At 40.6% G+C, this 12,820-nt stretch overlaps 1 protein-coding gene across 11 annotated transcripts in view; it reads left to right on the top strand.

Moving 5' to 3' along the window:
• The window catches only part of CADM1 (cell adhesion molecule 1), a 261,293-nt gene that overhangs the window by 232,993 nt on the left and 15,480 nt on the right, over nucleotides 1-12,820 (top strand). For 6 of the 11 annotated variants that reach the window (XM_055548137.1, XM_055548138.1, XM_055548136.1 and 3 more), the window contains exon 9: nucleotides 5,821-5,853. The exons of 2 other annotated variants lie outside the window; for them this stretch is intronic. In XM_055548137.1, the coding sequence (XP_055404112.1) occupies nucleotides 5,821-5,853 (33 nt within the window). Of the gene's footprint in view, nucleotides 1-1,286; nucleotides 1,817-3,261; nucleotides 3,747-5,820; nucleotides 5,854-12,820 lie in introns of those variants that run through there. 3 more of the 11 variants (XM_055548142.1, XM_055548141.1, XM_055548148.1) reach the window with 3 other exon arrangements.

Genomic DNA, 12,820 nt, shown 5'->3' with positions numbered 1-12,820 from the left:
ATGGAGACAGTAAATTCCTGGAACCCCTTGAAATATATATAGCTGAGGGAATAGATTATACCCACTGGAACTCAACAGCAAGAGGTACTGTGCGCTTAGGGCTGATGCAGAAGATTGACGAGATCATCACAGAGGTAGAATTCGGTCTGTGCCATCAGGGAATGGATAGAAAGTGGATATGAAAGGATGGCATTTTGGAAATTAAGCATGAAGACCTAACTTTACTTCAAGCATCTATCTTCAGCGTGTGTGCATGTCTTGTGTGTGTTTATATCCTGGGTATATACTAAACCATTGTTGCTAGGAGATACTCATCTCTGATCCTAGAATGTTTACTAAATTGCCTTTTTTCTTGAGTTTGTATCTACTCCATTAAGACTGTTTTTCATTCATCATGTACTGAATACTTACCAAATGTTGCTGATGTATATGCCAGTATGTCTGGTGACAAGACTATTACGAGGGCACTAGCAGACACTCAGGGGCCGTCTTTGTTGTAATGAGCTCCCTTTTCAGGTTTGTGCCCCCTAAGTGCATTGACCATTTTTTTTCCATACTGTCTCAAGTGTGCCCATTTTTATTTTACTGCTGCTGATAAGCTTATTACAGATACCGTCAATAGCCAACTGGTTTTGACCCATATTGACTTACGAGAGAATGGAAGAAATTAGTGGTGAAGGGCACCGGATTCTGCATTTTTTTTTTTTTAAAGGGGATGAGGGATAGGAAGTGAAAATTTTTCTAATGCTTCTAATCATCATTTCTGTCATCATCCATACTCTTATGTTCCTTGTTGAAAAAGAATCCAAGAGAGAAGGAGTTGACATGTTTTCATACTGCAGACTGATGCACAACAGTACAAAAAAAAAAAATCATCTCACTTTAAATACAGGTTACTTAGAATTAGAAAGTTGGAGCTATCTCAGTGTTGGGAATTGTAGGACTTGGCAGGAAGGACCCAGCCCTGGGAGTATCTACCCGGAGACGAGTATCAGCTGCTACTTCTGGAGCTGCTCCCCACTGTCCACCCTCAGCCTCCTATGTCCCTCTCTTCTCCCGTCACTGTGCCTCACCCCTCTCTGCCTCTCCTCCCACCCAGCACTGACATACACCGTGGGAGAGGAATTGTTCTCCTTGTTAAATGAAACCACGGTACAGATTCCTATTGTTTTCAGAACATCTGGTTTGCCAATGCAAAGATCTCAGGGGCATAGCAGCACGTGTGAACAATTCTGAACAAGGTTTTCAAAAAACTTGAAATTAACCAAAGGAAAAACCAAACCCAGTCCCCTTTTTTCAGATCCTTGGTGCACAGTCTCTCCCCTCAGAGGAGAGGCGACGTGAAGACAGAAGGGAGCTTCTCACGGGTCAGTCTCTCCCCTCAGAGGAGAGGCGACGTGAAGACGGAAGGGAGCTTCTCACGGGTCAGTCTCTCCCCTCAGAGGAGAGGCGACGTGAAGACGGAAGGGAGCTTCTCATGAGTCTCATACTCGGGACTGTTAGCTTCATTCCTATCTGCTTCGCCCATCCCTGAGAAATGGGAGTTTAATTAAAACTTAACATAGATGGGAAGAAAATTAACTGGGAAATGGGTAGAAAATAAATTTCAAAGTTTAATTTTTCAACATGTATGTTTGCTTTCAATAAATTTCAAGTGTGTCAAAAAGAAAGAAAAGGGAAAAAAAAACTATAATATATATTGGCTAGTGTGGCACAACTGTGAGAATAAAATTGTCAGGGGAATTCCTCGCCTGCCCCGGCATCTAGATTTAAAGCAGTACCATAACACAAACCGAAGGGGAATTCAATTAAGAAAACCCATTGGCTCCTTATTGACTTTAGTTAAGAAAATAAACCAAGGGAAAGTGTATTAAAATATGTCTGGACTGCTTAGCATGCTTTCATCTAAGCTTATGACAATCAAAATGGCAGAATTTAAATTCTTTACAATTAAGCTCTGCTTTCGAGCAGATTGGGTTCTCTGGGTTATTACCCTGTGCATTTTTTAATGCATACCCTACACCCACCCCTCCCTGCCCCCCCAAAAAGTCAGCCTTGCAGTGAATCTGGGTATTGTAAAGCAGGAGCACCACAGAGGAATTGGAGAAGAAAAAGTATTTAAGGTTGTAAATTTAATTTTGTTCTTGGATTTTCATTTTCATTTATGGCACCCGTTGTGTTTGAGACCACAGACTAATTTATGGATTAGTTTTAAACCCCCAGTCTGTCACACTCAATGAACAATTCTAAGTTGGAGAGAATCCATATGAAAGGATTAGAATGTGCCACAGTGGAGCTTACACATGACTGTTTCAACTAAATAGTGTCCAGCTGCCTCACACACATTTTTTGGTGGGTTTTGTTTTGGGGATTTTTTTTTTTTTTTTTGCTTCTTGGTTAAACAGCTAGAGTCTCTAATCTGACATATCGTCCGAGCCTTTTGATTTTGAAAATATACTGTCACGTGAAATATAGGTGATGTTTAATTTATTCAAGGTAGAGTTCCATAAACTGTTTGTATGGCTGGGAGACTGAAAGTCGATATTTAGCGAAATGTTCATCTTTCAAACAGCAGTCCAGGCCCTGTCCTTGGTTACCTTGTTTAATTATACTCATAAAACAGCTAGGGAGTGACTATTAAGACCATACACACTTACTGGCTTTGCAAGAACGTGGGATTGTTTTTTCTTGACCATATAAAATAAATGTACGATAAATTTTTCCCTCATTGTAATTAAAATTAAAATAGAGACAATAGCTCAACAAGGCCTTTTTAATTTCATAGCCCTATACCACCATTAAGTCCACCTCAACTTTCTGTGACCTATTTTTCTCCTAGGCTTAGTGCAAAGATTATTTTTTAAAGACAGCTACAGAATGAAGTTTGAAGAAAGCCTCCGTTAGGGCAATTAGGCACTCTCATTTTTCAAGTTAATTACAGCCTATGTTATCTTCTACTGGAAAGTTACTGTTTGCGTCTTGCCTGTATGCTTAGAATGTTGTAAAACAATATAGTGACCCCACAAGTTGATTCACAGGGGTGGGCTAGCACATCTCTCCAGCCTTCTGATTACAATACCTTAATAAATCCTACTGCACAGAGCCACACTCACTTCAGAGCCAGGGTGTCTGTGGTTTCTGCGTGAAGTCGTAATGCAATTATGAAGGAGAATTAGATTCTGTCACAGTGCTGTCCTGTGGAGAGCACAAAGTCACTTCTAAAGGATTTTTTTTTTTTTTTTCATTCTTTACTTGAAATAGCCTCTGTTCAGATACCACACCAGATACTCTTAGAGAAATGGAATCAGCAACTCCCGCAGTATACCCTCCATCTCGGTCTCAACTTTGTAGCCAGCCTGTGTGTCTGCTGCGGTCTCTGCTCCGTTGCTGATCCCTGGTTTCTGCCACTCCCAGCTGCAGTAACTGTGTTGTTTACTTGAACATGTGCTTGCTTTTAACTGTTTTAGAACTGTGTGTTTTCCTTCTCAACTTCCCTTTCTCTTCCCTGTTGGGTGCAATTGATGGATTTTGCATCCCCAGACCAGGGAGGCAAGCGGCACTGTGAACTTCTTTTGTTTATCCTCTGGTACCCACAGAGTAGTGTACACCCAGCTTCTGTTCATTTGATCTTGTCATAAAGCCAACATGATGTTGTGATGTAGGAAGACAGTCACTTGTCTTCCTACAAGTCATCTGTTAATGCTAAGACATCATTTTTGAGGACCCTTAGGTTTTACCCCAATCCCTTTCTTTCATTTTATATTAATGATTTAACTGGTGAAAATAAAGCATATTAGAATGCTGCTACAAAAATAATGAACCAAAATGTTTATTGCTTTTTTAAAAAAAATTTTGGAAAAGAACCAGTGTCTAGCCATAAAATGTGTAAACTTGCATTTAAGTGTTTCTATGCAAATGTGCATTTGATTTTGCCCCTCCTTTAAAAGCACCACAAACTAACATTGATTTGGATGTTTCAAGTAAGGAGATGTGTCGTGAGCATCTGATGTAGAGATGTTTCAACTGTACAATTTTCGGTATTGTTTTTTAACTGCTATTTTATGCATACAGACTTGTCAGTAAGTATTGCGTTCTGATGTGGTTTATGTTTTTCTTTCCTTCATCTGATCTTCAGAAACTCAGCTATAAGTTATATTAAGCTGCAGTGGCCTCTCAGACTTGTAGTTAATTCTGGCTCCTTAGAAGGGCTCTAATTTTTTGATGGTTTAGGATTCTGAGGAGGGCATGCCAATGAAGGGGAACACCAGTGTGAATTCATGTGTCATATTTATAAATCAGAAGCACCAGGCTCCTTGGACCAAAAAGAAAGTCATATTTGGCATTATGGTGCATTTAAACATTGCCTGTGTCAAGTCCGAAAGAGTCTTTTGGAGTCTCTTAAACTCATGAAAATAATTACCAGCTGCATGATTTAAAAAAAAAAAAAAAGTACAGATAACTACTCAACAGTGTTAACCCCAAATCCCACTTCCCCTCAACATGACCAGCCTGTGTGTGGGTGTCACCACTGGTCTGGCCAGAAGGGAACCATGGAGGGAGACCCCTTGAGAGGTGGAACTGAACGTTAAAACCCAGACAGATGGGTTGACGGTGGAATGAAGTTGGCTAGAAGAGTGGTATTAAAATGACTTTGGAAAAAGAATGTCACCATGCATTTTGTTAGATATTTATCCCACTTCCTCTGTAGCCAAAATGAGAAAGGAAATTTCTGGACCCCCTTGGGGAATTTTCCATGAAGAGGAGCCAATACAGCAGGCCTGATTTTGAGGCCTGAAAGGTTTTGAAGGAGAAAGCTTGAACAGCATTAGAAATAGAAGAAGAAAGAGACAGACCACGGTCTCTCCCACAGCAAGTGCATCTGGCAGTGAAAAAGCATCATGTGCCATCTCCTAATTCACCCTGGAGGCAGGACTCCTGGCAGCTCACAGCAGTGAAAGTGGTTCTGGATCATGGGTCTGGACGACTGGATGCTTTTACTTTGGGAATGTCACATGATGAGAAGTGGCGTTTCACAAATTATGTGGACCTGGTTGTTTCCATACCAGACTTCTGCTCTTAAGAGTGTAACATAGTAAGATCTGCAGAGTGCAGGATGGGTGAGTGGTGAGTGTCTCTGTGTGTGTATGTGTGTGTGTGTGTGTATAAAGACCAGTCCGAAAACCTTTAACATGTTCATCCCCATGGCCTCCAAGTTAACTGAACTTTCCAGCTGAACTCTGCTGAAATGACACACTGGATGAAAAACTTGAACCCCTGTATTCATCTGCAGGCATCTGCCTATGAGTCGTAAAAGGATCCTAAACATGGAATTGACTCAGTGACGCCTGATTGGGAGTCGTAAAGCCCAAGTGCCCGGGTGGGTTGGGTTAAAACAAAGGCAATGTTTGAATGTATGAATCTGTTGTTCAGCCAGCCTCTCAGCTGAGCGTTTGTGTCGCAGTCCTGAGCCTTGATACATTCAGAGCCATCCACCAGTCACTGAGTTTGCACTGGTGTTTCTCATCACTTTGCATGTTCCCCTGACTCTTGACTAGCAAATAGATGTGTCCTGGCAAGCCCCCAAAACCAAAGAATTTACTGTTATCCTCACTGGCTCGCAGCTTTGAGCTGAAGGCATGTCTTAAAACAGTGCAACTCACTTCAAATGCTTTTGGCTTTTCATTTATTATTGCTTGTCACGCGATGTTCTTTGAAAGCTTGCTCATATATTATCTGTTCCATTTTTTTCCATTTTCCCTTTTTTTGCATGCCGTTCCTCCTGTTTCTTCCCTTCCTCCAATCCTCTGTTCCCGTCTGTAGACACCACGGCGACGACAGAACCAGCAGTTCACGGTTGGTACCACATTACTGTTTATCTACTTTCTCAGCACTGCTGAGCGGCAAGGCAAGCCTGGGAAAAAGAGCAATGTAGTCTTCAAGGGAAACTGTGTTCCGAGTAGACTGATCTCATAAATGTACTCTAATTTGTGAGGCTTGAAAGGATGTCGAGTCTTGTCATTTCTGTTGAAAGTTCAGTGGTCAATGGTTGCAGTCTGAGATGAGGCCGCCTCCACGCTGGCTAGCTGGGTTAGAGGAAGTTTTAGCTGCATGTAGCCCTTATTTCTACAATGCCACCAGACCCTGAAACATAAGGGACTCCAGAAAAAGAACTAATATTTGCCTTAAAATCACAGCATCTGAATTAAAGGCCCAGTTGCTTTCTTCATTTATAGGCTAGAGAGTCCCAGGTACATCTTGAAGAGGAGTCATTTGTAGGACAGATCAGGGCAAAAGATTCCTGTTTCAATGCATGACATAGAAATGAGGAAGAACTTTGTTCTTTAATTATACTCCCAATTGTATTTACCTCCATGACCACTTGCGCTTAATCTCCATGTGTGCATTTAAGTTTATACATTTGGCAGAAAACATCTCCAGACTAAGAAGGATACCATACATACATTTCAACAGCATTAACTGAGACTTGAAAAGATATTTGTGGGGAGGTATCTTGTAGACAGAATACTAAAAGAACAAACTCATTATGATTTCAGCCAAAAGTGGATTAAAATCAAGTAAGTGAAGCTCAGGAGCAGGTATCAGGGAATCCTTTTACCAATTTCTCCTCTGACTTCCTAGGTTGGAAGCGGTCTATTCACTTTTCTATGTCTCTCCCGTTCGAAAATGAGAATCGTGTTTCATCTGTATATTGCTTTATTACTTAGCTCAAATCTCACCCTGCTGATATTGTGCTTTGGAGAAAGATATGTTAGTTAAAAGTAGGCTGAATTTTAATAACTGAATCCAAGGGAATTATTTGGTAAAGGGCCTACTTAAATCACTTTGCACACTGTGGCAGAGTTGAAATCCATCATTTAAATGACAAAAAGTGATCAGCCAAGCCTATGTTGTTCATTCAACTTTTAGAGAAACAGCTCTTCCAAGCACAACTGACCTTCTTAAATAGACCTACATTTAGACCTTACCGGTTAGAAATCTCTGGCAAAACCTGTGTAAGTGGGCCTTGAAGGTCAGGCCTTGACACTTGGCAGACCACCTCCATACCTGGACCTTCTGATGAGAAATTCTAAGAAAGCAGAACAAAGGTGGGTATGGGGTAATACCCTTTCAGGCCCTAATCCACCTCTCCCCACCCTTTTCTGTTATTGGCATAAAGGGAAAAGTTCATAAAATTAGGTAAAGGGCCAGAAACACCAACAATCATGAGAAATCAATTAGGTATAAAACTTCCACTTTCCAAGGTAATGCCCCATAGTGCCTGCTACATCTTAGGCATCGCACTCCATTAAGCTTGGTTATTTGTAGGTTTCATCATTAATTGAGCACTTCCTGACTTGTATCGATTATTCTCAGAGCTTTAAGGCTATTTTAATGTAGTTCAAGAGATTTTATTCTATTCTTTTTAGGATGCTTTAAGTTCTGAGCTTTCAATAATTAACTCCAGGGTCAAATGTAACCATAAGATTCCTGAAGTCTGTGAGTTCTTTTGAAGAAATATTGATCATTTATCTCCTAAGACTCCAGAGTTCTGTTTTCTAGGTCCCTTTAATAAAATTTGTGTACTTATATGACTCTAATAGTTTTAGGTCCTGGAGTTGGGTGGGATAATCAAGGTAAAAAATATGTCCCTTGACCTGAAAAATGAGAAATTAACTTTGGGGCCAGTCCTGATTTTAGGATACTAATAGGATCAAAAAAAGATCACCTTCACTTTTTCTTTCTCCATATGATCATATATTTCTCTATGGAGAAAGAGAAAGTGAAGGTGATCTCTTTTGAGGGTATAATAAAGAGACACTTGGAATAGAACTCACATTCCTGTGACAGGAAACAAGAGATGCTTGTGTACCGTGAGAAGCAAGCACTTTCTTACTAGTTCAGGGATAGTGTTCAAGCCAGCAATATCTCAGGCAGGATGCTGTTGACCAGCAGTGCATGAGAAGCATATCTTGAGCCGAGAAATTCGGGGAGAAAAAAAGGAAATAAGAAGAATATGTGTGTATATATATCTATATATATGTACATATATGATTCCTTAACAGCAAGAGGAGAGACGTGAAAATCCAGGTTGATGCCTATAAAATGCATTTATAAATACATGCCCCAACTTATCTAAAACCCTCATAGCATCCTCACAAAGGGATCCTACCACTTTTAAACAGCATACTCTCCAGCCCACAGCAGAAAGCTTAAATGAAAGCCAAAGTAGTATCTAGAATTTGACTTGACAGAGGGGAAAAAAGTCTTCCAGGTCAGTTGCCAGGATAGAAAAGGTAATAGAAAGTGATGGAAGTTACAAAGCAAGGGACCAGATTTCCAAGGAGATGAGGATATAGAACTGATTTTATTGAAGTGATTTATCGGTAAGCCCATGTGACTAAGATTCACTCAAGACTTATCTTGAGGTGTTCGTGTTGGGGATCTGGGCCTAGAAAATGTGGTTTGATAACTTGGCAACTTAAATGACAAGACATACTGGATCAGCCAGTTGTGACCATTGTACTGGTCCTAAAGTTTTCATAGTGGATTTCCTTCCATATTTCTCCTTTCTAAAAAGGAAAAAAAATTTTTTTTACAAAATACTTTCCCTTTGAAGACTCATTAAAATGTTTTATTCAAGCTTGTGTTGCTAGAGTACGTATGAAGTATATCAGTTGTTGATGTATGTTGACCTTTTGTTCTTACCAATATCTGATTGAAATAAGCATGTATTGGAAGGTTAGAAGTGCATGGGCATGATTCAAAAGCAAATGGATTTTCTCCAAAAAGAAACCAAACAACAATCGGCCACAGTGTTTCTTTAAGGATCTAATTGATAGTAAAGATAAATGTGAGTGTAAGAATGGGATTCCTAGCCTAGGGTGACTGAAGGGATCTTCTTTGAAGAAGGATCTTGAGCATTTGTGTTTTTGGAGCTCATCCTTAAGGCCTGGACAGGAAGAATCCTGTGTCATGTATGCATGTTGAGCAATGCCAAAAAAAAAAAAAAAAAACACTCTGCCAAATCCTGGTACCGTATGGTCTGAAATTGATGGCAGAAATGCATGAGTGATGTGAGCACGGATGGTGTCGTCGTTCCTCTGGCTCTTGCCGTGCGGGTGTGTGTGGTGGTTTCTGTCTGTCCGTCCCCACGTGGGCGCTTCTCCGTGCGTGTCTTGTGCCTTGTTGTGTGTGCGCCCTGCGTGCCCTCTCTTCCCCACCCGCCTCCCTCTTGTGAGGTTCCGGGTGAGAGCATGCCCATGGTCTGGAATAGTGCTTGTGCTTTTGCTGCACTGCAGTCAGCTGGCTTCCTCTGGGTTTGGGGTTCTCTCTCTGTCTTTCTCTTTCTCTCTCTACCCCCCTGCTGTTTTGTTTTGTTTTTTTTTCAAGGCTACCTGTCCTTTTGCTTTCCACCTCTTAATACATTAGAGGCTGATGGTCTCATGATTTATAACCCCAAATGAGGTAACTAGTTTTTAATTCAGTTTGCAAGCGTAGCGAGACTCACACCGGGAACCCCTCTGACATAATTTTTCATTTTCAGTTTTGATTCCAAAATGTTTGCCCTGTGCTAGATCCATGCTCTTCTCCTAGAGCACTGCCCTTAGGTAACTACCCCACAAATCTCTTTCTCTGACTTATTTTATAAGTAGTGCAAGCCGTGATGGAAGTCTAAAATCACATGAAATTTCTTATCTTTCTGTTCAATTGTGGGGAAATTCTGAAGCCTATTTTTAAGGAGCAATAGCCAGCAGTGCGCATTATTACAACCTCTATGTCCGCCACCTGTGTATGCACCCCTCTGCACATCTCTCTGTTTGAGTGCACAACAATGGCATTCGAAGGCTGTCATTCAGTCAAGGGACTCTGCAGACATGTGTGTTCTACTCAAGAACCAAGCTAAAGAGGTTTACGAATGGCTGCAGGACCTGAAGATTGTGTTTCAGCCTTGCTATGCAGTTTGCAAACAATATGCTACTGTTTAACTGCGTGAACCAAATTTCTGCTAATGGGATGAAGGGGAAAACTCTCCAGAAAAGCTGACAAAGCAGGAAGAACAGGATGACTGACTGAGCTTTTAGAATAAAACAACCGGGGGCGTCTGAACTCTTAATGGCTGGTGATGGAAGTAACAGATTCCATAATATGGCCAAGTGATCAGATGTGTGCTGCTTAGGTAAGAGAGAGACCATCGCCTACTTTTTCATAATGGGAATAATACTAGGGCCAGTGGGAAGTTGTTTGTTTCCTAGAGGTTTAATTTGATCATTCTGTTTTGGAAGTTTCAGGGGAAAAAAGGGGGGAAACCCTGATGAACTCAACCCCAAACATTCAGATTTTACTTGACCTTGAATTTATTTAAATATCTCTAGGATTTCTTGCTGTTTCTAATTTTTGAAGTTTTCCTTAACCTGGTTTAAAATTGCCATGCCATTCATACCAGTTTTAGAAGCCAGTGATTTCTGCTGGAAAGGAGGAGTAGCTATCCCAACAGCAGAAGCACTGTCTGCAGAAAAGCATGGGATAGGCAGCCCATAATCACATCACGAAGAAGTGAGATTCCTGTCTGTGGAAGAGATGAGTCTCATGTATTAAATCATCATGTTTGCACCTCAGGATTTTATTAATTGCTCAAAAGAAAATTCCATGTGGACCAAAAGTAAACTTTCAGTTGTTTAACGAAGTTTAGAGAAATGTGTTGAATACATTTTAATTGAAGTGACGAGGAAAGGTTTCAACAAGTGATAAGAGCAAAACTTAGAAGTGATTTCCCACTTATTGTTAAATGGCGGAGTTTCCTTTTGAAGACTATTCTCTGCCTCATAAAATGCATCTTTGTCTTTTTCTTTGAGAAAATGAGAGCTGTATAATTTTTATCATGAAAGAAAACTACGTAAACCAAAGCAATTTTAGGAGGTAAATTTTGCTTGTCTTTACGTGTACACTCAGTGCTTCAGTAAACTCTTCCTAATTATATTTATTCTGAAATTAGCCAGCTATGGAGGAGCACTATAGTTTCATAAAATGAGCAGTAGTTGTGCAAAAATAAATTTAACACCAGTAACCTAAATGGCTTCCCACTTTAGGATGTAATATGAGCAGTAGATTCCAGATGATTTGGTATATTTTAAAGTTTATGCCATTAAAAATGACAGTTTCATCTTTAATGAGGTGTGTATAAACTGTCTGTCACTTTTTAATGGGAAACTTTGCATATCAATGATATTTCATAAACATATTTGTCTTTATTTTGTAAAATTAGCTTTCTAATGCCCTCCCCAGGGAAACAAGCCTTCAGCAGTAGAGCTGCCTACTTGAAACATCCTCGTTTAATATGGTTCAGTGGGTGCCAAGCACGTATGTAGAATGCTTTGATATTCATTGGGCCACGTAAAAGTGAGGGATTAGCCTCCTGAGAACTGCAAATTCATAATTAACTACAAAGAAGTTCTTTATGTTGCCCATTTATAACAATTATTCAAATAATTGTGTTCATCAGTCTTTATACAATGAATAAAGCCAATTAGAAATGGGAACACTTTCAACCAATCAGATTTCAGAACCAGTGCATAACATCCCTACTCAGTTGCCTCTGTAATTTATTGCATTACTCATTGCTTTCCCATGGTTGCCTAAATCCATAGTTTGGGAACATCCATGAATTTTGAATCCTCCCATGTTTAATTGGCACATGTCCTTGAATATTGGCACCCAAGGGTCACGATAGAAATTCTTCAAGAGCTCATATGACTCTTTCACAGCACCAACCTATCAATTTTCATTTGCCTTCTTTATAAAGGGGCTTCCCTGATAGCTCAGTTGGTAAAGAATCCGCCTGCATGCAGTAGACCCTGGTTTGATTCCTGGGTCTGGAAGATCTGCTGGAGAAGGGATAGGCTACCCACTCCAGTATTCTTGGGCTTCCCTTGTGGCTCAGCTGGTAAAGAATCTGCCTGCATGCAGTAGACCCTGGTTCGATCCCTGGATTGGGAAGAACCCTGGAGAAGGGAACAGCAACCCACTCCAGTATTCTGGCCTGGAGAATTGCATGGACTATATAGTCCATGGGGTCGCAAGGAGTCAGACATGACTGAGCTATCAATATTCATTTGGTTTCTTTATAAAACAACTTACAAAATCCAAGCTTTTACTGTCCATTTCTACATAAGTGTTTCTGTTGATTTGGGACCTTTTGAATCATGTGATCAGTTTGACATTGCTTATTTCTAGAGCATTTGTTTTAGTTGCTATTATGCTCTTGCTGGCAGTTCACTGAGCATTACTCCCAAATCATTAATTCAGCAAATACTTACTGAGTATATTTTGTGCTTGACCATAAGAGAAGAGAAAGATGGGGGGAAAAAAAAAAAGCACGCCCCTCATTCCAGTTTAACAGGTCCACAGGTATCTTCAAAAGTGACAAATCTCATCGGAGAAATATTAGCCGATTATTGTGCAGACCAGGGGGCCTGGAGCAGGTCTGCTCAAACCAGACATGACTTTGAGCTAAACAGGGAGAAACAAGTAAAGGCCCCCTTGATTGCCTAATATTTTGTGGTGCTTTTAACTTCATTAAAGGGAGTAGCCTGCAAATACAGCAAGAGGAAAGGGAGGTAGTCTACTCGCTAAGCCCCCCGTGGTGTATCCGTTTCCACCTTCACCTCTTTCCCTTCCAAACGCAGCTGGCTGAGAGCCGTCCCAGCTGGCCAGCGTTGGTGCTAACTCAGATACAGGCATTTCAGGCTCCAGTTGATTATCTCCTGACCTAACTGCTTTTTCAGCTTTGAGGGTTTCTTTTTTTTTTTTTTTCCAGGAATAC

Source organism: Bubalus kerabau, chromosome 15 (genome assembly GCF_029407905.1).
Source record: "Bubalus kerabau isolate K-KA32 ecotype Philippines breed swamp buffalo chromosome 15, PCC_UOA_SB_1v2, whole genome shotgun sequence".
In the NCBI taxonomy this organism is placed as follows: Eukaryota; Metazoa; Chordata; class Mammalia; order Artiodactyla; family Bovidae; genus Bubalus; species Bubalus kerabau.
Note: the sequence above shows the minus strand (reverse complement) of the source record. Positions and strands in the feature narration are given on the sequence as shown.